This window comes from Phalacrocorax aristotelis, chromosome 8 (genome assembly GCF_949628215.1).
Source record: "Phalacrocorax aristotelis chromosome 8, bGulAri2.1, whole genome shotgun sequence".
NCBI classification, from domain to species: domain Eukaryota; kingdom Metazoa; phylum Chordata; class Aves; order Suliformes; family Phalacrocoracidae; genus Phalacrocorax; species Phalacrocorax aristotelis.
Window position 1 is genome coordinate 43996663 of NC_134283.1, and position 27004 is coordinate 44023666.

At 43.3% G+C, this 27004-nt stretch overlaps 1 protein-coding gene across 7 annotated transcripts in view; it reads right to left on the bottom strand.

The window, feature by feature from the left end:
• Positions 1–27004, bottom strand: part of RAPGEF6 (Rap guanine nucleotide exchange factor 6) — a 134944-nt gene that overhangs the window by 39902 nt on the left and 68038 nt on the right. For all 7 annotated transcript variants that reach the window (XM_075102940.1, XM_075102937.1, XM_075102938.1 and 4 more), the window contains exons 8-13: positions 13984–14115; positions 4539–4722; positions 3558–3694; positions 2428–2586; positions 1768–1920; positions 1079–1243 (exon numbers count right to left, since the gene is read on the bottom strand). In XM_075102940.1, the coding sequence (XP_074959041.1) occupies positions 1079–1243; positions 1768–1920; positions 2428–2586; positions 3558–3694; positions 4539–4722; positions 13984–14115 (930 nt within the window). The remainder of the gene's footprint in view (positions 1–1078; positions 1244–1767; positions 1921–2427; positions 2587–3557; positions 3695–4538; positions 4723–13983; positions 14116–27004) is intronic.

Sequence of the window (27004 nt, forward strand, 5' to 3'; positions counted from 1 at the left end):
AAATCCATCTTCAGGTAACTCTTCCTTATGCTGTTTAAAAACTTACCTTTTTAAAGCATCCTAATGATCTCCTTAAAGAAAGTTCTAGGAAGTACATTGTGCTAATAAAAAGCTTTCTTTTAAGAACTTTCAGTCAAATCTTCAGGTTGCGTTTCTACGTGCTGCAGAGTTACTACCATACGTGCTAAAGTCAGTCTGACAACTAGTTTTTTTAATAACATGGATGGATAAAGCAATCTATAGCAGTTTCTCTTCTAAAAATAAACAATTTCCTCTTTTATTTGCTGAGACAATTTTCTTTTACTTTCCTTTCCTTAAAAACCAGTAGTTGCCAAAAAGAACAGCATGGAAAAAGGCGAGAAGAGAAGCAGTAACCACAGCAAAGGGCCCCAGACAATTTCCTACACCAAAAAAACCACAGCAATTTGATAGCCTGTTGGGTTTCCTTCAGCTCAAAGCTAGAACACATAAAACTGCTGGCTAAGAATTTTACTGCCATAATTTTCAACAAATTGGACATGGATGCAGGTTCCAGACTATGAACACTTTTACCTAACTGCACGCACGCACACATGGGAGTTGAACCTCGTTCTATTTATGGAAGCATTTTTATCAACTGCACCTGTCTTGAGCAGAGTTTAAGTACAGAGCTTGTAATAAGCTGCTCAAACAAAATGTGCTCGATACACTGAAAAGCTCTACGGTAGAAAACTAGGGAGGACAAGCAGAAAGCTGCTGGGAAAAGAAAGATTGTATGTCCAAGAGATCAGGAACACAATTTCCCTGCGTTTCTGGTGAAAAAGGATTTCAGAGACTGGCATTTATATCTTTAAATTAAATAGGAAGCAGTATTTATCATTCTGCAGAAGAGAAGCAGTGCCATATATAATTTAGGACAGGGCACTACACACACACAACACACTGGAGAATCCATTCTTGATACTAGTGAAAAATAATTTGCTTCAAAATAGTCCATATAAATTAGGATTACGTTCTAGCTATTTTATCAGCAAGACAAGACGGAATCAATTTGGAGACGTTTTCACCAGAAACACTAATCTCTCAGACTCAAACCAACCTTATCCCTGAGGCTGTCCACTGTGAACCATTCCAAGAGTTTATTTCCAACTTCCAGGGGGCTTGTTAGAAATGTTCTGTACGTTAAAAGGAAATCTTCGATGTAGGTTGGATCCACAATAGAATGTTCTTCTATTAAGTGCATGATGAGTCGCTCAGGTGTTGCCTTAAAAATTAAAGGCAAAAATAACTGGTATCTCTCATCACTACCTCTCTCTAGAGAGTACTTTAACATAAAACGATGTGAACAGTACATCCCTTTTCAAGTTTCAGTTACGGCAAACTCAGGAGAAAACACACTAATGTGTTTAAATCAAATCTTCATGCTTCTCTCAGCCCAAATGTTTTTGCATAGGACATACCTGGCTATAACAATCAGTAACTTCCCTGCATTTTATTTTTAATAAACAGTGTAAGTTCCTCTTCCAGATTACAGAGAACAGATGAGTACATAAAGGGGCACAGAGGGTGCTCCCGATACAAAACTCAATATATGTGCTGAAGAGGTCTAACTTTATTAAAAGGGAGATGGAAATAAATTTGTAGAATAATATAAATTCCTTCCCATCAATTTTTTCAATCTGAGACAGACAAAACTGAGTATGTGTTCTAGAATCAAATCCAAGTTTTATTAATCTACTAATAAATAATGGTTTACTAGATTAATAGAAAGCATAGAAAGAAATTCACCTTGATAACTATGTGTCCTTTTCTGGTTCCACTGCGATCCAGCTCCCTGTGCTCCTTTACCATAACAATTTCTCCTTCTTCCTCCACTTTATGAGTGTTTTTTTCCACGTGGTTCAGAATCCTCCAGTAGTCTTGCTGGGCTATACACACAAACTGCCCCCAAACAACACAGGACTGTTAACAAACATCTAACACATGAATGCACCCGCATCTCCGGGCTGCTTCGACACGATCACAACAGCGCAGCATTTGAGACCAACCCCACGAGAGAGAAAGTTAGGAGACACATAGAACCTGTTACCTTCTTATATCTCCAAAAGGCTCTTTGAATGGGTGAAACAGATAGAGGACAAAGCCCGTAAGAAGTGGAAATGGACATTTCCTTTTTATCTGTTCTTACCACGTGTCAATCACGAACACAGCGTGACTGGGGCGGACTAAGCTTAGGTTTCAGCACAAAGCTGAAGTTCCTGTTTCTCACACACCGGCAGCGTGAAATAAATCCCAGCTACTAAAAAGTGTACAATTAACTCAACTTGACCAATAAAATACCAACCTCCTTTTTTCTGCTCCTGCAGTAAGGATCATGCCTTAGGATGAAAGTAGTCTGGTTTTTATTAGATGCTTGTACAAGGTAGTTGTATGGAATTGTAATCTTACCTGGCAATCATCTACTTTGGTTCTGACCACTCCGTGCATGTACTGCTTGTCCAGCGAGGGAGTAATCCCAAAGCTATTTCCCATACAGAGACTCTCACTCTTCCCATCAGGATAGCTGATTTCCACTGTGCCGTTTAAAATAACATACCAAGAATCGAGCTAGAGGAAGTGAAAAACAAACTTAAAAAGTGAAGCTAATTCAACAACTGCTACAAGCTGTTCCAGTGCTCTTATCTCAGAAAGGCTTATTCTTTGGAGTCTCCAGTTTGTTGTCACCACAGCTTTGCAACATTTAATTCGCTAAAAATGCGCGCTGTAAGGCAAGCAATAAAGATGACTGAACAAGAACGCTTTTCAGCATTCTTCTTTCATTTCAGAACTAATTCAGTAGGGAGGAATGTCGATGAATAGATTGTTTTTTTCATCAGTGGGCTAATTGCTACAGTATAGTTATACCGTTCAGTGAGGATCAACGTTCTTCCCCGGGGTGCCCATTTGGTCACTGCCAGGGACAAGAGTCCACCCGGTCCTCTTGGAGGGATGACCTGCTACGGCCATTCCAGATGTGTTGATCCAAGGACAGAGGGAGGTTTCAAAATAGTGCTTCAGAGCACCTCTGTCGGGAGCCTAATCACTGAACGCTTTGAACATCTGCCTCCTCCCACTGAATAGGTCTGGAACTGCTCCTAGCTTGGACATTTATGTTATACCACCTGTGTTGTTGAGCAAGGATACCTCTCCATGTCAGTAGTTAAAAAACCTACATTATAAGAAGAGAGTTATTTTACCCATCGAAATGATGCATTCTTCTCTGCCACAAATAATCTTCGAAATAAACTCCTCCAGACGTTAGCACTTACCTGGTAACAACATATCGAATGCTGGTTTATGTCAGTACTGGGCCACGCTGAAGTCTCGAATGAGATAGTCACACACAACAGAATGTCCCGAAGGGATGAGCTAAGGTTTGGGGATTCTGGGCACTGGCCACAGTAAGAGAAGAATTCTCTGACTTTCAGGTGCGAGCGAGGTGCAGAGATGGGAAACAGATTTCCCAGCCCTTTGCCCCCAGATGCCCTTGCTAACCTGCTGCCGATAGCACGCGAATCGTGTTGTGAGCGGTCACTTACTTCTTGGCCGTCTTCAAGTATGATGGCTCCTGCTTGCTCTACTACTTCAAATATCATCACTGAGCAAAGTTCTCTTCTCACAGACATAGTCATGTTTGCAAAGGCAGGGAGTTGATGCATAAATTCCAATAATTGCTCTGTTAGACAAAGGAAACATTTATATGAAGACTGCAAGGCCCAGGGGTTCCTTAGATACCTTACCCTCCACAGATATATTAAATCTCAGTTAAATTCATGGAAAAATGGCTCAGTGGTGTTACAATCCCCATTAGTGCCTGTGGCTAAATGAGCCCAGTGTGCATTTTGTCATCAACCACCGGAACTCGGCTCTACAGCCTTGATCGTGCTCTGATTGACTCTTATAGCAGCAGGCTGGCTGGAGTGTAAAATCACTTCAGCTTCAAACGGTTAGAAAAAATTAAAAATACCCTTACAGTACAGTAATTATAAGCTTGATAGGATCATGAAATGCCTTTCCAGTGTTTAGAGAAACAATCTGAAGTATATAGCATAACACAAATTTTACTGTTAAACTAATGCCAGTTTCTAGTTAAACACTGCAGCAAGTTGTTTTAATCTTAAATGTTTTCCAGTTTACAATTACATAAATCTGTACTGCAGTAGTATTATATTCTCTTTGACACTTAGTAACTAATTGAACAGTTTCAGGCGGTCAAAGTTACCTTGCTACCTATCCCTCCCTCCTATCAGCACTTACAGTGACTGTAATACTTAACATCTTAAGCATCTCAGATTGCTTTTTAAAATACTTAGTTTCTCAGAACAAATACTCTCAGTTAGAGGAGGAGAAATCGTTCATTAACAGTATCACTAGAGCGAAGTGATCTCTGGAAGAAATAATTTCATAATTATGAGAATATACATTTAACATTAACTCACTGAACAGTTGTCAGATACGCTTCTCTTACAGATATCATACGATATAGTTTCACGTAAAGATTCTTCCCCCCCCCTCCTCACCAATATCATCATCAGTTTTATCTGCAGGCTCTTTCTCAAGGCACTCTCGTACAACGTCTCGCCCTAGAAGCGGATCTGAAGTTCTGTCAATATCTTCATCCTCCTCTTCTTCTTCATCTTCAGAGTCTACAGGTGCTTCTGGAAGACCTGTTAAATCAACGTCTCCCATCTCACTTTCTGTAGCCTATAAAGAAAACATCCATCAGACAAAGAGTTCAGTGTCTTCAGTTTAATGGTCTTATCTTAGGTAGCTAATACAACAAAAGAAATTCCACGACCGATAATTCAAACCAGAAATTGTAAGATCTCCCTTTCCGAACACTGGAAAAAAACACATTACACTGAAATCTACAGTTACAGGATGGTACAAATACATACCACTGGCATAAAGCAACCCCACACTACAGGAATTACAATCACAAGTTCTGAAAACAAAATTAACATACTGCGGCATTTGTTCTGTGTCTTTGCTTACATCCCTGCCCACCCCCGATGAACTACAGGCAATATAAAACCCATCAATATTAACCGTGTGACACAGAAAAAAACGACGCAGACTGAGTGGCTAAAACGAAAGGGATTTAATATCTTTTTTTAATTTTGGTATTATGGATTTTAATCCTGGCAGAGAGCAAGTATGTCAGGTGGAGCATATACATTTGGGGGGAAGATAAGGATGACTATTCTTTCCTCTGTTGGCTGATTCTCATTTTACAGCATTTACTCTTTCTTGTGAATTCATGTAAACTAAATATTTTTTCACAATTAATGAGAGCCTGTATTATTAATGAAATAATAATATAACTCAGTACCACCACTGGTTACCCAACGCCTGTAGATACATTTCCACTGTCATCAATAGATGGCAATATAGACATCACAGAGCAGACGCGTGGAGCGGCGGTGGAAGAGAATGCAATACTGGCAACAAAAAGCAGAATCACATAGGAATCATTTGCAATAATTCCTTATGTAAAGTTTAAATGATGTAATTGCATGAAAATAACTTTCCAAACAGATGGAAGGAAAGAAAAAGAAAAAAGTAGTTTAAAATTTTCAATTTCCAATTGCCACAGAGTAGTTGCTCCATCACTTTTTTTTTTTTTAGCTTAAGCCAGCATGCAAATCGCTTTTCTGTTCAAATTCAAAACTTTGAACAACAAGATGTGTCACTGAGAAGTATAAGGCAATTATACTTGCAGAAGATGAAGTTTGGTGGTTTTTTAAGTGAACACATTTACAATATTCACTTTCACTTCAAAAGAAATCCTTGAGGTTTTACAAAAACTCTGATGACCAACTAACGCATCCAATACTCTGCATGTTCACAAAACCTCCAAAATAAAGGACGGAGTCCTGTCCCACCTCACTTTGAACACTTCCAATGACGGGGCAGCCACACGTCTCTGGGCAAACCATGCCAGTGTGTCACCACCCTCATCGTAACAAATGCCTTCCGTACATCCGAGCTAAATCTATCCTTTTTCAGTTTAAAACCATTGCCCCTTTCTTATAAGCCCCCTTAAAGTACTGCAAGGCTGCAGTAAGGTCTCCCCAGAGCACCACTCCCTGTTCTCCAGTCACCGGGGACTTCACCTGACTGCCGCGAGATTTCAAGGAAGACGGAGGGTGCCTTGCAAGGTCTGCAAGGTGCAGCTGTACCAGCAGCACAGAGCGGATACCGTAAAAAGGAAAGACGAGGGCTCGTAGTGGGTGACTCTGGTAAAAGGCACCAAGGCACCTGTCTGCCGACCTGACAGGGAGTCACGAGAGGTTTGCCCCCTTCCAGGAGCTAAGGTCCGAGACATCGCTGAGAGGGTGCCGCAACTTGTCAGGAGCACAGATTACTATCTGCTGTTACTCTTCCATGGGGGCACAAATGATGCTATAAGCCAGAGTCTGGGCAGAACCAAGGAAGACCAGAAAGCCCCTCGGGGAGCAAGTCAAAAATACCAGTGCACAAGTCACCACCCCCTCCATCTTACCAGTTGGAGAATAGTGGGCAGCCAGTAATAGACAAATAATGAAAATCAACTCTTGGCTACATGGCTGGTGCCATCACGAGGGTTTTGGCTTTTATGACAACGGGACTTTCCCAGGCAATAATAGATGTTAGGGAGGGACGGAATCCACCTGTCTAGAAGGGACAAGGGAATCTTTGGCAGCAGGCTGGCCAACTTGGTGAGGCAGGCTAAAACTGAAGGACCTGGGGGGTGGGGGCCAAAGTGGCATCACATCCAATGGGGGAATCAGCCAGGCCAACCAGAGCAGTGACAAAGGTGCCTTAGCTGCTTCAGGAGATGACAATCAGAAGACCAACCACCTCAAGGGTGTGCATGGCTGCAGTGGGTCTCGTGCACCCCTCCAGGGAAACTCGTGTGCCCAAGTACCTCTGAAATGCCTGTACACCGATGCCCACAGCGTGGGGAATAAACAGGAGGAACTAGAGATCTGCATGCGATCACAGTGTGCTGCTGGAACTTATACTAACAAACGGGAAAGATCTGGCTGAGGATGTGAGGGCTGGAGGCAGCCTTGGCTGCAGTGACCATGATATGATGGATATCATATCCAGCAGTTCAAGACCCTGCGTGGAAGAAGCAGGGTGACAAATAGGATTAAAACCCTGGAGTTCAGCAGAGCTAACTTTGGCCTCTTCGAAGATCTGCTTGGAGGAATCCCATGTGCTAGGGCTCTAGAAGGTGGGGGGCGGGTGGGGGTCCAAGAGAGCTGGTCAATATTCAAGTACCACTTCCTACAAGCTCACGATCAGTGTACCCCTATGAGGAAGAAGCCTAGCAAAGGAGCCAGGAGACCCACACCCATGAGCAAAGAGCTTCTAGAACAACTCAAGTGGAAGAAGGCCATTTACAGAATGTGCAAAAAAGGGACTGGCCACTTGGGAGGAACATAGGAACATTGTCAGGGTATGGAGAGATGTGATGAGGAAGGCCAAGGCCCACTTGGAACTAAATCTGGCAAGGGTGCTAAGCCACTTTCCATCATCTTCGAAATATCATGGAGGGCAGGAGAGGTGCCCAAGGGCTGGAGGGTAGCCAATGTCACCCCAGTCTTCAAAAAGGGCAAGAAGGAGGACCTGGGAAAACATAGGCCTGTCAGTCTCACCTCCATCCCAGAAAGGTGATGGAGGTTCATTCTCGAGGACATCTCCAGGCATGTAGAGGAAAAGGTTATCAAAAGTAGTCAGCATGGATTCACCAAGGGGAGATCTCGCTTGACCAACCTGATAGCTTTCTATGATGGTGTGACTGCCTGGGTAGACGAAGGGAGCGCAGTGGGTGTTGTTTACCTCGACTGCAGCAAGGCTTCTGACACTGTCTCCCATAACGCCCTCATAGGTAGGCTCAGGAAGTGTGGGTTGGATGAGCAGAGAGGTGGGTTGAGAACTGGCTGAACGGCAAAGCTCAGAGGGTCGTGATCAAGAGCACAGGGTCTGGTTGGAGGCCTGTAACTCGCGGTGTTCCCCAGGGGTCTGTGCTGGGTCCAGTCCTGTTCAACATATTCATCAATGACATGGACGAAGGGACAGAGCATCCCCTCAGCCAGTTCGCTGGTGACACCAAGCTGGGAGGAGCAGCTGATACACCAGCAGGCCGTGCTGCCACCCAGCGAGCCCTGGCCAGGCTGGAGAGCTGGGCCCAGGGGAACCTCATGGATTTCAACAAGAACAAGTGCAGGGTCCTGCCCCTGGGGAGGAACAACCCCCCGCAGCAGCACAGGCTGGGGGGGACCTGCTGGAGAGCGGCTCTGCTGAGAGGCCCTGGGGGTGCTGGGGGGCAGCGAGGTGACCCTGAGCCAGCACCGGGCCCTTGGGGCCAAGGGGGCCAGCGGTGTCCTGGGGTGCATGGAAAGGAGCGAGGCCAGCAGGGCGAGGGGGGTTATCCTGCCCCTCTGCTCTGCCCCAGTGAGGCCACACCTGCAGGGCTGCGGCCAGTTCTGGGCCCCCCAGTTCAAGGAGAGGGAACCGCTGGAGCAAGGCCAGCGCAGAGCTGCCAAGGGGATCAGGGGCTGGAGCATCTCCCTTGGGAGGAAAGGCTGAGAGACCTGGGCTTGTTCAGCCTGGAGAAGAGAAGGCTGAGGGGGATCTCATCAGTGCTTATAAATATCTGAAGGGTGGGTGTCAGGGGGATGGGACGGGACTCTTCAGCGGTGCCCAACGACAGGGAAAAGGGATAATGGGGACAAGTTGGAACACAGGAGCTTCTGCCTAAAAATCCCCTTTGCTGTGCGGGTGCCAGAGCAGGGGCACAGGCTGCCCAGAGGGGCTGTGGGGTCCCTTCCCTGGAGACATTCATCCCCCGCCTGGACGCGGCCCTGTGCCCCCGCTCTGGGGGTGCCTGCTCCAGCAGGGGGTGGGACGGGGTGAGCTCCAGAGGGCCCTTCCAACCCTCCACCAGTCTTGGATTCTGTGATTTCCTTCTTGTGCTGAAGTTTGACCAGGAGGTCCTTACTCAGCCATGCTGGTCTCCTGCCCTCCCTGCCTCATAAAAAACACTCAGTTTAAGTGATTTAATCACAGCAGACTGCACTGCCTCCATCTTCCTACGTGCTCCACATTGATCGGCTAATGCGAGCCCAAGCATTTGGACAGATGAGCAGCATTTCCTTCTTGCACTAGATAGAAAAATACTAGAGTTTAGATATAGCCTTGGACCTTTGAGCTTGCCCTCATTTTAATAATTAGCCAGCAAGTCTAGTAAATAAGGCTCAAATGATTTAACATAAATATTTCTTTTGGAGGAGGGTAACTATATATATAGGGTTAAGTCTGTTTTACATTACATCACTTTACTGGCTTATGTAGCTCACATTAACAGTTTTGGAATTAAGCCCAAGTGCAAATTGTGCTTGGAGAGTCTCAGCAGCACACGATCAGCACAGCATTTTATTCAAGGACTTTTCTAGCATTTCTTCATCTAAATAACCACAATATATATCAACTTTTCCAGGCAGAGAAAGACAGACTACAGTACTAATTCCCATTTTGATAACCTCAAGCTAAGATAACAAAACTGAGGCTACAGGACCCACAGAAAAGTGATTCTTTAAAATTTTCACTGTACATCTACAGAGGACAATAAACAAATCTTCTTGACAAATAATTATAATTTGATCAAGCTATGAAATAAGAGATGGTCCTCAAACTGTGTTTCAAAGATTATGTGCAGATGGTTGACAAAACGATGGCAGGTGGGGCAGTGCTGGAAGAACAGGAAGGATTTTGCTCATAAAGCTGTCTGCAGAAGTAGCTGCTCTTCCCAAGCACGATGCCCCAGCTGTTTCCATTATCAAATATCAAAATCATTCTTAACGGAAACATTTATGAACTACTAATTTACAAAATGGAACCAGAAGGAGCAATCCTCAAATCTAACACAAATACGGATTTTCAGGACTGGGTTTATAGGGCAAGAACATCTATTGGGAAGGCAGCAGGAACAGAGTCTAACGGTGTGTATCACTCAGATCATCTGGAAAGTTAACACCAGTTTATTGTCAAAACATTTGTTTGCTATTTTAAAACCATACTATTATTACACTATACCCAGCACTGCAAATTTCGCCAATTAGCACGTTCCATCTGTGTTTGCAAAAGCTGATCACGGTGATGTCCTGTACGCTGACCCACGCTTTGGAAGCCAAAGAGTTAAGAACTAGCCCTTGCAAAATGTTCGTGATAATGATACTTATTCCACTACAGTGTGTATCAGAAGCATTCGCTAAAAAAAAAAAAAAAAAGAAGTATTAAATATGCCTTATGTAGGTTTCCTGTGCCCAAATAACTCAATATGATAATGTATTTTGGTACTCATGACTCCTGGCGCAACCTGCTATTAAGACCGAGGGATTTTTTTTCCCCTCCTCTCACATCAATTCTGTGAGGGAAAAAATGTCCAAGTCTTTTTTCAGAACTGATAGAAAAACCTTCAGTAAGGCCACCTCCAAGATGCATATTTTATAGATAATCCATTTTACTATCAACATTTTAACCACAACTGAAATTACTGCAGGGCAATGATGTTGCTGCCCACAAATAGTATATACTGCCAAAGTGATAAATGGAAGATTTTTAAAAAAACGAGAGAGAAAGAGAGGCACACCACTGACAGAACTGAAGAGATAAGAAAAAATAGATGCAAATTTGTTGGTCATTAAGAGACCAGCACTGCAAGCTATTGACACAGGCAACTAATTCCTTATAGCAGAGGTGAGATGCTACCCACCTACATCTAGAGAGATGATGTGGATTACCTAGGTTACCACGGCTGGCCACCTGAAAGCCTGGCCCGTGAAAGGGCAAAGATAAATGTGAAAACATCTGTAATACCTGTTGAATTAGTTTTCCCTGAGGATACCTATTACAGGCCAAAGCAGCTGTTTGCTGAAGTTATAATCCCTCATTTCAACTTCTGCATGCACAGGCACACAGCTTCCCCTACTTCGGTCTGAACACCGTAGCTCTGAAACTAAGCACACTGTCAGAAATGGGTTGAATGCAAAAAAAAAGATCAGAAAAGTTTTTTTAAAAAGTCACTTTGAGCAAGTTAAAAGAAGTTGTTTTAAAAACTGTAGGGAATAACTTCTTTAAAAAAATATTTTTTTTAAAAGAAGTCTACACTCCAACAGAACAACAACAGCTCAGCAGTATACCAAGCAAGCTGGACTTTGCAATGTACACATTTGGACATTTTACCACATAAAGACTGAAAGCTCCAACAGGGAGCAGTAACGGCACAGGAAAAAGTAGAAGAATATCTTCATATATTCATTTTCATGAGTTTCTGCAATTAACTGAGGGTTTCATACAAACTGTTCGCAGCAGAGCTTACAGGCAGGACGCCTTTTCTGCTGATCTCACCTTCAGCTTTATGTTCATCATTTCCTGCTTAACATCCTGGACCGAGAAGCAGCTGGAACAAGTAAAACCTCTTGTCAACACTACCGATGAATACAGTGTACACAGATGAACGGAAAACCTTTCCAAATCTTAATAAAAATTTGTTTCGTTCTTTGGTTCTACTATTGTAACAATATTTTCCTATTCTGGAATTACGTTTGCATTATTTACTGTAAAAATTCATGTTGAGAAACCATTCATTCAGAAGGTCATTTCAAGGCTACATTAATCAAAATTATTCAAACATGCTCTTCCTCTGCTGACATTAATGATACTCCTCAAGAGTCTGGCATGTAACGGACATGAAGCTGACTGCAAATGCAAAGCCGCGTTTTCCAACTACTTCATGAAAAGCTGCATTTTAATGTACCAAAAAAGCTTTCAGCTACCCAGCTGTTATACTCAAAAAGTGGGTTTGTTGTGTATCAAGGAGATTCTCTACCTTCACACTATCATTACGAATATTGGGGGAAGCACTTTTCAGCATCTGTCTGTATTGATGTGCCACTGCAATACAACGCTGTGTTAAATACTGTGCCATGACATTAACAACAGTATCTGTCCATGTGCTTATGTGACAAACAGTAAGAGACTTCTCCAAAACTGGAGGATTCTCTTCTACCTACTGCAATAAAGCCCATAAAACACCCAGCATCTTTTGACAGGTCACTATTTGCACATAATGCATACGAGAACTAGATAGAAAATAAAAATCACTAAAAAGTAAGAAGGGAAAAAACCCCAGTGGGTTGTTGGGTGTTTTTCCCCCTCACGACATGCCTGTTGCACGTCTTATCTTCACCCACAGTTTATCAAACACTTGATTCTGGAATGCTGCCCTTCAGGATTGATGACACCGTAGCTATGTTTGGATATGGCTGTATTATTATCTCTGAAGATCTCACACGAGTCTAACAGTGGTAACCTGACTCAGACGCCCCCCCGGCTGGCCGGAAATTCTCGGCCAGATTTACAGAGGTACGTGTTCCCTGCAGGATGCACAACCAGATGGGCTAATGCCCCTGAAAGGGAGATTCCTACCTGAGAGGTCCTCACTCCTCAAAATTAATAGAAAATCTGCAGCCATTTTCACATTAATAAATGAATAATTCCTTAGGGTACAAAAATATATTTCAGCCCTGTTTATTTGCTACAGTGCATATAAATATGCTACTCCATTATTTCTTTTATTTATATAATTCTTGTTTGTTTAGCAATTATGGTCTTTTGGCATTTCCTGCAGAGTAGACATAAGGCATTTCAAATGCAATTAACCACACACAATAGAGTATTCACTCATTAGTAGAATGATATTTTCATTGTCAATAATATATTTTAAGTGCTTTTCACTTAGAGCGACCTCTCCAAACTACTCGGGGAGACGGGCAGGCAGACGATGGTCAGGAAAACTGTCCATCAGCAGCCTAAAATATGAGATGTTAAGGTACAATACACAGATTAGGTCTGGTGACACTGACTAATTAAATAAATTCTGTTGACTCAAAATTTAAAAAAATAAAAAAATCAAGAAATCAAGATACAGAACAACATCTTCCAGCACGGCCTCTCAGAAATCAGAGGCTCTGCAGAGCACTTTGAAAAGACTCTCAGGGATGCCAGCTACTCCTGACCTAGCTGGCAGCAAGCAAATCTGAAGATGCAGTAAGGTAATAGATCAAATAGGACAAAAATGCAGAGAGACAATGTTCTAAAAAGAGTTTTGCTTTTAATGCCTTATTTTTAAACTTACATAGCAATGCTTTGCTGTAAATAGATATCACTCTCCTCTGTTTCCAGTAGCAAAAGAGTAACTGGACAGTACCCAAGGAAAGGGAACGGGCATCTAAAATCACGCTACACCTCCATCGTGCTCGGCAGTTGCAATATACTCAGCACTGCAGTCAGATTTCAGCTTAGAAGTGGAAAGTCTGGGACATGACTGATCAAGACAAGCGCGAGATGAGCGCCCTCATCAACCAGCACAAAAAACCCCATGCACTGGCTCTGCAATGTGACACAAGGCAGGTAACTTATTCAGTATATTATCTGTAACCAAATGAAAGCTGTCTCCGGAGTTCAGACAACTTCTGTTCTCAGCAAGCAACGCTAGAATTTCCACAGTCAATTAGTGCAGAGAGTTCGTTTATAACATGCTTTTGTTTGCAGAACAGAACATCTGTAATTAACAATAAATACAAATAATCAAGGAAGGTATCTGAAACACAGGAGTGATTTCCACGAAATTTGTTCCGTTTCAGAAAGAACAACGGTCCCATGAACCTTCAAACGTGACTTCTGAAAGCCACAGCGCACTTGTTGGTATACGGAGATGTGAAAAGGAACAAAAAGAGCTTCACAAGAAGTTTGTTTCACTTCTAGGTGGCCGTGGAGGGGGCAAGTCACACAAGCGACACCAGGGTGTGCCGAGGCATCGAGAGGGCAAGTCTTGGATAAAGGGCCACTGGTTTCGTTTATCGAATGTTTAACATCAAGAAAGAAAAAAATAAGACACAAATGCAATTTTACCTGATAAATATCAGATAGGCTGCTGCTCCCAGAATCACTGGCAATGCTACATCCCGACTGGCTTGAAGGGACGTGAGTCACCTGAGGATGAGGATTGTCGGTAAGATGCATCTTGGTAAGATCAGCTGGAAGCTGTAAAACAAAAGGGATTTGGGGAAAGGCAGGAAAAAGAAAGGAAAACAAGATGGGTAAGTCTGATCTGAGGACAAAGTTATTCACAAAACTTTTGTTACACATTTGAATGTCCACCTGCAATTTGATGTACATTTTGAGAAAGAGCCAATTTGGACCAAGCTTGCCCGATGACCTTCAGATTTTATATCACTGGTAGAAAGCGATGCACCTTTCCATAGAACAAAGGTCTAGCCCCTCTACAGCTAACTGATATCCACCAACAGGATTAAGACCCCACAGACTTCAACATAAGCTTATCTTGCAACCCAGTATGAAGCAGGAGTGTTTATAAATTCAGTTCATGTCTTAGTTCAAGAAAAACCTTTAGAAAACATCAGTACAGAACAAAAAGTAATGTAATCTAAACAAAAGTTTGGGTCCATAAAATGCTTTGAGTAACACAGAAAGAATATTATGCATCCTTGGTACGTGTACATGGTACTTCTGTTCTATAAATCGGTCTGTGAATGAACACACGTACATGGAGATATAAAGTTTAGGTCATGATTGAAGCCCACAAACGTGTTCTTTCTATTGAGAAAAGTGAAAGTCAGTAGCAGGCTTTTGAAGAATTAAAGTCACTTGGAATACCATAAAATAACTGGTCCTTTAATGCAGCTGCTCATTTATTTTCTGCCACATGTATTTCTAGTATTTCTTAAATTTCACTCAACTCTATGGAAAGAACATTGTGTCACAGAATCACAGAACCCAGTTCTATGATAAAATGATAAAGCTTATATACTTTTACTGCTTATAAATGATGAAATTCCTTTAAAAAACACGTTCTGATACAGAAAAAAAAGTCCAAAACTACTCCGACAGCTTCATGTAACAAGATCAAAATGAAAAGATTTATTCTGTAGAATACACAAGATTCCACACAGTCATGTCAGCCACTAGATATTCCATCCCAGGAATTAAAAGCCAGTATTGTACAAATGTCATTGATCCAATATCAACTTCATAAATACTGACTAAACTTATGAGAAATGGAAGCCATCTTCATTTGGAATCACGTTTTTATGTCCATTTTTTGCAGAGCACACAAGAAAAGCACTTTACCAAATACTTGTTCACGTGTTTTCTGAAACCACAAGCAGCGCTGTAGGTCTCGCCAAACCTTCCTCACTCCCAGAAAAAAAAAAAGTTGAGAGCATCCCTGACACTGTAACATAATTTTGATTATCAGAGTTGTTATGAGGAATATGGGGGAGGTTGTGTCAGCTGTACTTCCAGGGACGCTCTCGTTGGCAACGGCTACTCAAACCTGTGGGCTCTAAAATCCAGCACAGATCGTTATTCACAAAATAACTCTGAGAAATGAAAGACTTCAAAACTATTTTTCACTCCCCTAATATTTACATTACTCTAGTTCTGTTTATATTTTACTTACAAAAAGAAAGTCTAAAATATCCAACCTGTAAACTAATATCTGCGTTCACATGTATTTGGAAAAGGGGGAAGTTTGCTAAACTCTCACAAACTCCCATAAAAAAAACCCTCCAGGCAGTAGGTATGAAATAGTGAACTTGATCCAAATACAAAGGAAACACAACACTTTGAAGCCTATGTTTAACCACCAAAAAGTTTTACAGGCTGAAAAAAAATCTATTTTCAGGATTCCAGAACAGCAAAAAGGTCAAACCACTCAGCTGACAAAATTCAATCCAGCGGCCAAAACGTACGCTCGCTGTCTGTCAGCGCACATGGCAGGAGCCGACGTACACTGGGATGTGACCTCTTCAACAACAAAAACAACCAAGTATAAAAGTGAAGCAGCAAAGTTGAGATTTCATTCTGGTCTGGAGCACTAACCGGTTACTTTTAAAATCCAAATGAATACCTCCACAGTACTTGTTTCTGTGCATGTACAGAAAAGCACTATCCATCTACTAACGGGTACGAAGCAGGAAGCGTTACATTATCTTCCTTAAAGCCTGCGGCTATCTGGCCATCAGTTAAGCCACCGATACTTCAGCGCTGCCGACCACGGTGGTGACGGAGGCCGTTTCCCTGGCTTTCCCCATCTGCTGCCTCCCCTACAGCGCCCAGCAGCAGCCGGGGCGGCCGGAGCAGCCTGTGCCGCAGGGTGACACCGCTCGTCTGCCCCCCGGAGTTTCACACGTCAGCCGGCTCCTCTGCAAACACGCCGCAGTGCTATCGTCCACGCAAAAAGATAAAGGCACGTACGGGCAAGGTCAGTGCATCATTTGCCAGGGAGAACGACATCCAGCAGCAGCCCAGTATTTGCTAGAAAATTACTAGGCTGGGCTGCTGGCAGTCCCTGATACGCTGGAGGTCAGTGTAGCTGAAAAATGCAGTAGTTTTAGTAAATTTTGGAACAAATCAACCTGTATAGATTCATTTCCCCTAGCTTAACAAGACCGCAGTTTTGCCGCAAACTCCTCAGCCCCTCCCCATCTTTATAATCTCCCTAACTCCAACAACCGGCTCCGAGTTCAGCTTCAGTCAGATTTCTTTCCATCCATGAGCAAGTCCCACGCTGACTGATAACACAAGCACAAGGAAATTAATTCAAGCTCCCTGTTATCCAGATTCATGGCAATTTTCAAACTTTCAAAATGGCTCCAGGAAGAGAATGAGCAGGACCAAGAGCAGAACTGATTCTGCAGGATTTCCCAGGAGAACGAGGGCAGATACTTGCTCTTAACTAAAAACTGGTGCTACTAAAGCCCATCCTGGCTCAAAGACAGTGACACACACACAGATGCACACTGCCACGTACAGTCTTTCTTCCCTAATTTAGTTTACATTTTGAGATTCTTGTGATAGAGGATGTTCTGTATACTCAGGCTGAGAAGCGCTGCTGAAACAAGACACGGCTCACAAAATAAAAACTTGTGTACGTACTTTGCACACCATTTTCACAAATGCACTTCGAAGACCAACTCAGAACACTGCCAGCCTTCCCACAGGAATATTTCTAATCAACTCATTAATCACAACTGATCTTCATCTCCCCTGCCAGCACTCCCATTCATTTCCATCACCTATACAGCACACGGGCACGTACGATACTCCTGCTGGACTCCACAATATGTTCTTGTAAGAGACATTTAATGCAGGTAGATGCACGGAAACACTGCAATATCTCTTTAAATTTGAGAGAGAGATAAGGTTTATTTGAGACAAGTGACCTTTAAAGTGCTGCTTGCCACTCTACTCAATCTCCCAAAATAAATCACAGCTTCTGCCTTTTGTATGTCGTTTTTATTACCCAAAATGATTGTTCTTTCTTTCAGAGATCACTAGGCAGCGATACATGGATAGGGCGTTTCTGTAAAACACGACAACGGACACGGGAAGGACTCTCTGGATGTGGTTGGGAGGTTGCTGAAAGTGCTGTAACGTTGTCTGAACTATTGGTGAATAACGTTCACTTATTATCTATGATCTTTTGGGGGGAGAAACTTAGAAACTGTTGTTACAATGGCATCAATGTCTTGAAAAATTATCTGTTAGAGAAAGAAGTTCAAAATAGCAACGTTTGCCGATGCCCACCTTAGGGGCTTTTAGGCACAGACACACACACACACCTGCACTATCTGGGGCGCACAACTAGCCAGAAGCAGCCACAGACAGAACACCCCAAACATCTTGAAGTCCTGATAAACACTCAACACAGAAATAGACTGCTTCCTTGCCACTTTAAACCATAACAATTACATTTTTTCACAAGAAGGGCTAATCTGGAATTCGAATACGAGTGCATCCGCCATGCCGGCACAGCCAGTCCCGACATCGGTGCCAGCACATCCTTGTGACTGACCTTTCCCAACAAAGAGATATTTAGCACCAAACCCCACCCCGTGGAAATGCCATACTGTGGTTCAGAGCTGTACGTGAAAGGAAGCTAAGAAAATAGAAGTTATGGTCTGCACAGCCACCTACAGCTCTGCCCTCCCACAGAGTCAGGAAAATACAGTCGGTGATTACACCGAATAAACCTGAATCCACAAGACAATTTTTGAAGTGATATCGCAAATTGCAAGAGGAAAAAAGGAAAGAAAAAACGCTAAATCCTTCAGAAGCTCATCCTAATGGTAGCGTCGGTCTATCTTGCTACACAAACCCAGGAGCAACAGCAGCCTGGACTGCTTTTTGTTAAATGTATGTGAGATTTCTGAAGGTGGTGCACAGGGCGCACCCCGTCCCGCTCGCCGAGGCCGGCTCCCACAGCGGCAATGCTGGGGAGAGGGTAGGGGAGGACAGAGGACATGAGGCCATAAAAGCCGGTTCTGAGTAACAGTTAATAAAAAAATGGCACACGCACAAAATACTAAACTCTACCCACAGCAACCTTGAAAACACCCACGAGGTGGAGACTCCACGAGGTCTACCAGGAACTTGGCTTTTGCTATCGATTTCACGGGTGCAGCCATCCAGCACTGAAACAAGGGGCAGCAGCAGCACTGCAGGTGCTAAACCAGAGAAACCCCCAAACCCCGAAACACAACTAAACCAGAGAAACTCCCAAGACCTCTACAAGCCCCAAACCTGCCCTATTACACAATACAGTGCAGAAACTCCCACATTAAAAAAAAAACACACCAAAACCCCATGAAGAGCAGTACATGTAAGGGCTTTTTGTCCTATCCAGACAGAAAGAACACTCAAGTCTTGCACGCGTTGTAGAAGACTAATCGCATTGAGAGACTGATTTATAGGTTTGAACGGAGAGGCAGAGCCGGAGGGGCAGGGCTGGGAGCAGCGCAGCTGCTCTGAACGGCTGGACGGAGCAGAGGGACATAAAAATGCAGCAATGGGATGCTGTAAAAGCAATGAAGCATGGGAGAGAAGAATCTCTGCTCGTATTTGTCCTCGGGCATCCTTGGAAAAAAGGATGGTCCTTGGGAAGGCTGTGGAAAAAACAGTGGATGTCAGGGGTAACCGGTAAAACCCGGGGAGGTTGTGTGGGGGAGACAAAGGATCAAAATCAGGAGGGGGGCAACGAAGACGAGCACAAGGTCCTGCACCTGGGATGGCATAACCAAAGGGTCCAGCAAAGGCTGGGATCTGTGCGACTGAGGAGCAGCCTTGCCAAAAGGCACCTGGGCATCCCGGCGGACAATAAACCACATACAGTCAGTATGCTGCTGCAGCAAGGGAGGCAAATCAAGACCTTGGGCTGCATCTGCACGGGCGCTACTTGTAGAGATGGAGACACGATCACCCCATTCTACTCCACACTTACCAGGCTGCGGCCAGAGTACTGTGTCCAGTCCTGGTCCCTACCATTCAAAAAGCAGGTGGACTGAAGAGGGTCCAAAGGAGGGCCACAAAGACGATCAAAGGGCCGGAGACCCTGCCCGATGAAGAAAGACTAAAGGAGTCGGGTCTCTTCTCCCTGGAGAAGAGAAGGCTCCGGAGGACATCGCAGTATTCCAGTACTTAAAGGGCAGCTACGAAGGAGGGAGGCTCTTTCTTCACAAGGAGCCACAAGGAGAAGACAAGGGGTAACAGGCACAGGTTTCACCAGGAGAGTTTTTCATCTTGAAATAAATTCTTTCTACTGTGAGAACAATCAATCACTGGAACAACTGGACAATCCATCACCAGAAGTTTTCAAGATGTGACTGGACAGGGTGCTAGAAAATCTCATCTAGGCTCCATTTCCAAGAAGGAACACGTTGGTGCCGACACTGACAGCTGACACTGCTGCCCAGTTACCAAAATCTCCTGGGTTATTCAGAGTTTTCTGCATCTGACAAGTATCGGAAGTGAACCAACCAGCCGACGCACAGCTCATTTCGTCTGAGATAACAGGAAGGTAACAGTCTTCAGTTTTATTACTTCACTACACTCTCATCACCAAAACCACCCCAAATTTACAACGGGGCAGTACTTTCTCCTCCATAGCCACAAAACACTTTGCAACAATTACAATTACTCTCAACATTTACACATTACTTCCAAGCTATCCGGTGCAAGAGACTGAACTGCATTTTATTTCATCTCATTTGAAAGTATCTAATTTTCAAGACATCCAGTTTGAGGCGTCCAACAACCATAGATGCAGGGGAGACAAAAATTGCCATGCTACTGGGACACGTCTCTGAACAGAGATTTCCCAGCTAACACTCACTTTCTAAATTAATTTAGCATTGCAGTAGTATTTCTGCCTACACCTATGGCAACAAATGCTAGACAAGAAGTGATTTGGCAATTTTTTCCAAGTGTTATGTCTGTAACTGGAATTAATTGGAGTAAAAAAGCCGATGCACAGTGTATTTCACACACTATCAGACCATTTCTACAGTCCCAAGTAGAGTGCGCCTGAAGTGACATTTATTTCCTACATAAACACCATTTTCTCTCAGCAGTGAAGTCACACAGAATACTTGGAATTAAATTAAAAGCTAATTTTGGTAGAACAGATATTTAAGACTGCGCATGCCCCGTACAACAGAGCAAATTACACGATCTTTGCCAAGATGGCCACCAACCAACTCTTTGAGAAGCACACAAAAAATGACCGTTAGCCTGAGGACAGCTTTCCTTTATGTGCTCCCCAGGAAGGTTTTGCCAAAAAGTAAGGCTATAGAAAGGTCACTGCAGAGTTTACATAGGGAGAAAAGCAACTACAGAAGTCAAAATTGAAGTTATGTCACAGGAGGCCTAAGCTGAGACTTCTGTCTTTCTGTTCCCCGTTCTTTCCAGGAACCTGAAGAACCGCTTCCGGCACAGGGACCATGCTCTTCATGCTGTATTTGCTGCGTGACTTACTTTTGGATTTGCTGGTATCTTTTCTATGGAAAAGCCATATCTGTGATTCTCTGCCACAAGTTTTGAAAACAACTATGTGTATTCCCTGGTACAGTTTGGATATCTGAAAAAACACACGCTGAAAAGGCATCGACAACACAGATTTACAGAATAGTCTTGACAGATGGACACAAGACCTATGAATTACCTTTTTCTACAAGTCAAAGAAGCTTCACCATTGTGTTTCGACCTGCGGCAAATGGCGTGTTTATTAAACACATTCAGAAACATCCTGCAATGAGGGCACTGACCAAAGGACTCATCATCAGAAACCAAATTACTAAAGGAAGTACTGTCCGCATAATTCTCCTGGTGTACAGTGTCCATTGCAAATTCAAATTAATGGAAAGAAAATGGGCACTGAGGAAGCAAAAGTTTCGCCTCAGTCTTTATTTGATACTCCTTGATAGCAAAGTTTTTCATCAGTTTTCCTAGGTCCCTGTATGGATGTTTACCACCGATCGATCTCGTCTGGACACAGCGAAGCATCAGCCTCTGAGGGAACAGTCTGTCCTTTCACAGGCTGCGTAAGCACATTTTCTGTCCTTGGTTTTACAGATTGTCAGTAACCTTATACCTTATCTATTTTTCTGAAGTTCCCTGAAGTGTTGCCAGCAGGGGTAAGATTCAGAAACAACATGGGGTTTATTTCCATGAAACACCCGAGGACAAGCGCGGCGCAGCCCCGCAGCGTCGGCACACACGTACGGCTGCTGCGTCACTGCAAAAACCACCGCGTGCTGCTACACCGACCCAGCCACCTCACCGCTAGAGCCAGCTCTCAAACTCCAAGCCTAACAATCCCAATTTTAAGGCACACACATTTATGATTTCATTTATTGCTTGAGGTTTTCCATTAAGAGGTTTTCACTGTTTTAAGCTGGAACCCATTAACACCCTTGGAGGGTTAACTGTGACTACACTTGGTAACCTCTGAGCTTTAGGAAATGCTCCTGCTCAGCCTCCATCACACCCAAGTGGTTTAAGGGTAGCAATTTTCCTTTCTCAGCTGATGCAGAAAGTTTAGACTGTTATGAACAGCCAGTTTAAAAAAAAAAAAAAAGAAAAGAAGAAAAACAACAACAAAAAACCCCCATGTTTGCCTTCAGTTTTAAGAAATTAAAAGGAAGACTGTCCGTCTAAAACCACTGGCTCATCACACAGCTGAACAGAACCACAGCCCTGTGAACCCTCTGCCAGCTCCCACCTCTCCTTTTCGGTCACTACGCCCTTCCATTCCCTTCAGATGCCTCCTTCTCTTTGATGCCTTGGATTCAAAATCCTTCATACAGTTAATATTAGAATGAAATAGTTCTGCCCAAACTTCTTCCTTTTAATTCCTGTTTGCACTTCCAGTCTGTGGATCCCCCCATTTTTTGGCAGCCCCGTTGGAAGCGTTCCTCTTTGCAAGCCCACGTACACCTCGGATACCTTTGCCATTTCCTATAAACCAAACCCCTGCCTCAGCGGAGGAAAGCTTGCTCCAAGGAGATGGAGGGTGGGATGGGGCTCCTACATGGCTCATTCAAGAACCACTTAACTCCAGACACCACCAAGTGCCCTAATGCATTATATACCCTTAGTGGTCCTGGCCCCTCTCCTTCCTCTGGCATTACAGCCACTGCAATCCATAGCTGATTATCCTAAATACTCTACTTGGAGACACTGCTAGGTTAAAAAGGCTCCATGTAGAAAAAAAACCAAAATTCCTCCAAATGAGCACTTAACTTTCCTTGACCTGTATGAACTTCCGCGACGCCGCGGACCCCACTCCGCTCGGCACCGCAGCACTGCTTTGGATTTCCGTTTAGCAGCGGTACTCCGGGCGTTTCCCTGCCAGACCCCTCGCTACCTCTGCAGTCGGTGCTGTTCCACTCTGCCTCAACTCAAGCAAACTCTGCGTTCCAGCACCTGATTTGCCAGCTGTTTGGATGGCCTGCGATTCCATCGTCAGTTTGCTCATTTTCACAGGTTAGAACTAGATAATGAAAGTAGTTATTTTTTCTTTCTACAACCTACTGAAACAAGAGGAGCGATGCTTACTCCCACTGACACGCAGTCAGTCTGTCACCAAGCAAACCTTTCTGTATCCCACTTCTTGCTCTCATCCATCCCATTCATTCCACCCAAGGAAAAAAAAAAAAAGAAAAAAAAACCCCTCTCATACTTCTTCCCTTAGCATCAGTGAGTTATTTTAATCATCTCATATATCTGCCAGTAAAATAATGAGAAACCATCAACAACAACTGGAGTTCTCTGAAGTTATTTTGCAGAATTTTCATTAGCCTTTTTCCCACAGATTTATATAAATTAACTCTGGTTTGTGTTCACCTTTTATGTACCAGCTACAATTCTGCTCCAGTTTGAAAGATGTTATAAAATACACTTAGAGCTGGGTTTAATGGGAGAGGAGAAAGTTGCTCCTCTGAGATACACCGAGAGGCCACTTCGGTATCCACAGGGAGGGGAAGATGAGCCCCGCCGAATTACCTAGGCTGACATCAGCCCTCGACTAACTTAATGTAAACAGACACATTTCCTCCTTAAAGACCACAGACATTCTGCCAGCAGCACAAACGATTTCTTCAGATTGTTAAAGAGCGGCAATGATGTCTCTTTTTTGTTTGGTTGGTTTTAAAGCCAACTGATGGATCAAATATTTTCCTAACAGGTTCAGATAAAATCCTGTAACCTTCAATAACAGGATGCAAAGAAAAATGGTGCTTATCCAACTACACAAGCTTTCGATTTTTCTCTTTTTTAAAACTTACAAAAGATGGGCTCGCTGACAATATTTCTTCAAAACTTGTTTCAGTTCATTAGCTACACTACAGACTTACTCCAGTTATTGTTAGTACTACGGACATGAATCTCGAAGAAATAAGGACCAAATTGATACCACTCACGACACCTTGCAGTGCCCTGAAAACTACCCTCGTAGCATTCCTAAAATAACCCCAAGCTTACAAACACAACATAAAACAAAAAGAAAACCAACAAAAAAACCCCCCACATCTAAAAGAACTAAAAATCCCGAGAGGCTATTCTATGCCTCTGGCAGCCAAGGGCTTCTTGGTCTTCATGGCTCTTACAGTGCACAGCAAATAAAATCCTCTGAAGTATTACGTTTCCTTAGTTACAATAAGTTGACACGAGGACAGAATTCCAACCTAAATTCTAGTGTTGCCTTAAACCACACATGTAATGCAATTTTAATTTGGTTTTCATATGTCTAAATTATAGATTACTGCTATGCCTTAAGTCATGATAATGCTAAGCATCTGACACGCAAGTCTCTGCTTTGGAGAGGAAATGGGGACTTCAGCTGTGAAAATTCACCTGTGAAAAAATGTGCTGGTCTTGAGAAGAGCTCCATAATATCAGCAGTATTCGACATGAAAACATAAGCTGTATTTATTGGGGTTTTTTTAACAGCCATCAATTAATACAGATCAACGCTTCTCTGGTCTATTCGCAGCATAACATTTTTTAAATGTCACGAATTGTGTTTTGTTATTATGAAAACGTAACAGGTACGTTCAAAGACTTATTTCAGTGCCAGAGTTCAAATTTTACTGTTTGATCTCGCCGCTGAAAACTAATACATTACAAGACTAAAAAGAGCCTTGTCTAAATAATTACAGTAGAAGACAAACTGTGACAGGGGCTAGTGATGCTGGGAGTTCTGCAAGGAGATGAAGTTTCACAAGTCATTAAAACCCCGGCGGCCTCGCAGGCGGCGGCAGCCCGACGTTTGGGGAGCTCTCATGCCGAGACCATACCGCGGGGCCCATGAAATTCCAAATCTACATCGAGTTTCACCTCAGCTGAATAATTTATAAACTCTTATACACACACTGACTGGTAAAATACCGTGGTGATGATGGTCCCTCTTCACACATCCTCAGGCTGCTACAGCCTCACTTCGCTGTAATGACGTGCAAGCGACGACCGGCGCCGGGGACGCACCTTGCAGGGCTACGAGGGTGCACGGAGCGCAGCGCGAGCACGCCGATGCTGCCAGCAACGCATCACCTCAGCTGAGGGCTGCTTAATGAGGCCCTCAGAGCCTGTATATGTAAAAAAAACACCAAAGGAGCACCAATCTTCCAGCTGCATTTTCTTTCTGTATTCAAAAAGAAATGCATTCGTGGAAGCGAAAGGAGCAAAACAGGGTGGTCCCGAACGGGGCTGTAGCTGTAAGCAGAATTGTAACAAAGCAGGTTTAACACAAACGAAGTCTAGAAGGAAATAAGTGAACAGATAGGTGTTTATTTGCATATTAAAAGCCAATTTCCGATAAAAACAATACTCCAGGAAAAGGTTTTTCCTGTTGAAAAGTTGTACGATGTGTCCTTGCATTAACCTCAATGGGCTGTGTACTTGAGTATAAGAACACCCAAGCTTTCTAGAGTAAATGGCCACACAGCTCATATTAGACAAAAAAAACGCAAGCAAAAAGTACATTTTAAAACTTGTACTGAAAGTATCCTGCAAGTTGTTATAAAGAAGAGAGCTAAACGTTTAACTAAGCGTAAGGAAAATCATCCTTCATCGGTCCGAGCACTCACTCTCCCAGGACTCAGGGATCAGCGTACTTGAATAACCAAGAGGCTGCGCTCCTACAAATCAATTAATATGGAGAAACAAGGCAGTCGTCCTGTTGCAGGGGCTGGAGGGGAAAAAGAACAGAAAATATGGAATAGGAGAGACCGTAAGTACTCTTGAGTTGCTGGCTGAAACTCCGGACGCCCAAAAGAGAGCTAAACCATACAAACCAAAGCTTGCAGGAGGGAAGAGAACTGCCAGGAACCAGGAGAGGAGCTCGCCAGGCAGCCAGCCACTGGCTGTGCCTGCACACAAACCCGCACGCTTGGGTGGCAGGGCACCCGCAGGTCCCGCTCTCCGTGCCAACGGGGTGCTCCATGCCGCAGAAAGTTGGGCTGGAAGCTACAGGCATGGACAGAGAAAGACTGGAGGGAGAGGCGAGGCCAAGCAGGAGAGAAAGACGCTGTCAAAATTGACTGAAAAAAGAAAGCGAAGGATCAGTTACTCCATCTGCACCAAAAACGTTTAGAATTCATACTACCAGGGCTATGTTCCATATAAGTGCATTAGCAAAGACAAGGATGACATCGAATCAAATCAAGGACACGCTAGCCAAGGTCTGTTTTTCTTCTGAGGAGCTGAAAATAATCTTTAATTGCATGAAGGTTTCCAACTCAAGATCTGAGAGATCAAACTGATGCCCCTTGGAATCAGAAGATGGTGTTACACTGATTTTAGATACAGATAACTAAAACTTGCATCATGTCCCTGTGAGACAGCAGCAAAAATAGGAATGGGACTGAAAAACACACCCGCCAAGTCTGCTATTCCAGCCCAAACACAAACTTTTACAGAGCCAATGTATCTTGTTATTACGCTTAGCGCTATTAGATTTTTATCTAAAGAGCAGAAAGAAAAGAAGAACACAGAAGCCTACAGAAAACAAATTACTGTCTACTGGCATAAGAAGTTTAACATGCACCTGGGATCTTAAATGAAACTGTTTTCCTTCAGGAACAAACATTTGAGAAGCTTAGATGTTAATTCAAAAGCCCTTATTTTCTATAAAAAGCACATTATCTCAAAAAGCATCCCTTTTTAAATATCCTCTATAGATACATTAGCCAACCACTCCGTATTCTCCCCATCAGACCCTCCTGCTACACAAATGGGGTAACGGCGTACGCGTTCCAGGCTTGGGAAATAGTTAGAATGCGCATAAAATTTCTATTACAGGAGAACCGTATACATCTAAATCGTTAAGTTTAGAGCTCTCTTTCATAGTGACTTCATAATGCATCTATGTTTAAGAGCCTAATCCCACGAAGTGCGTTACAGACAGTTTAACAGACACTGAGAAAGTTATGATCAGAATTAAAAAGGCGATCAGAATCTTGCTGAGCTGCATTTGAAGGATTTATTTTTTCCTTTAAAATACTGCATTAGTATCAGAGGAAGTCAGATTATTTTAAGTTGAATGCCTCTTGCCCTCGCAAATACGTCGTCTGTG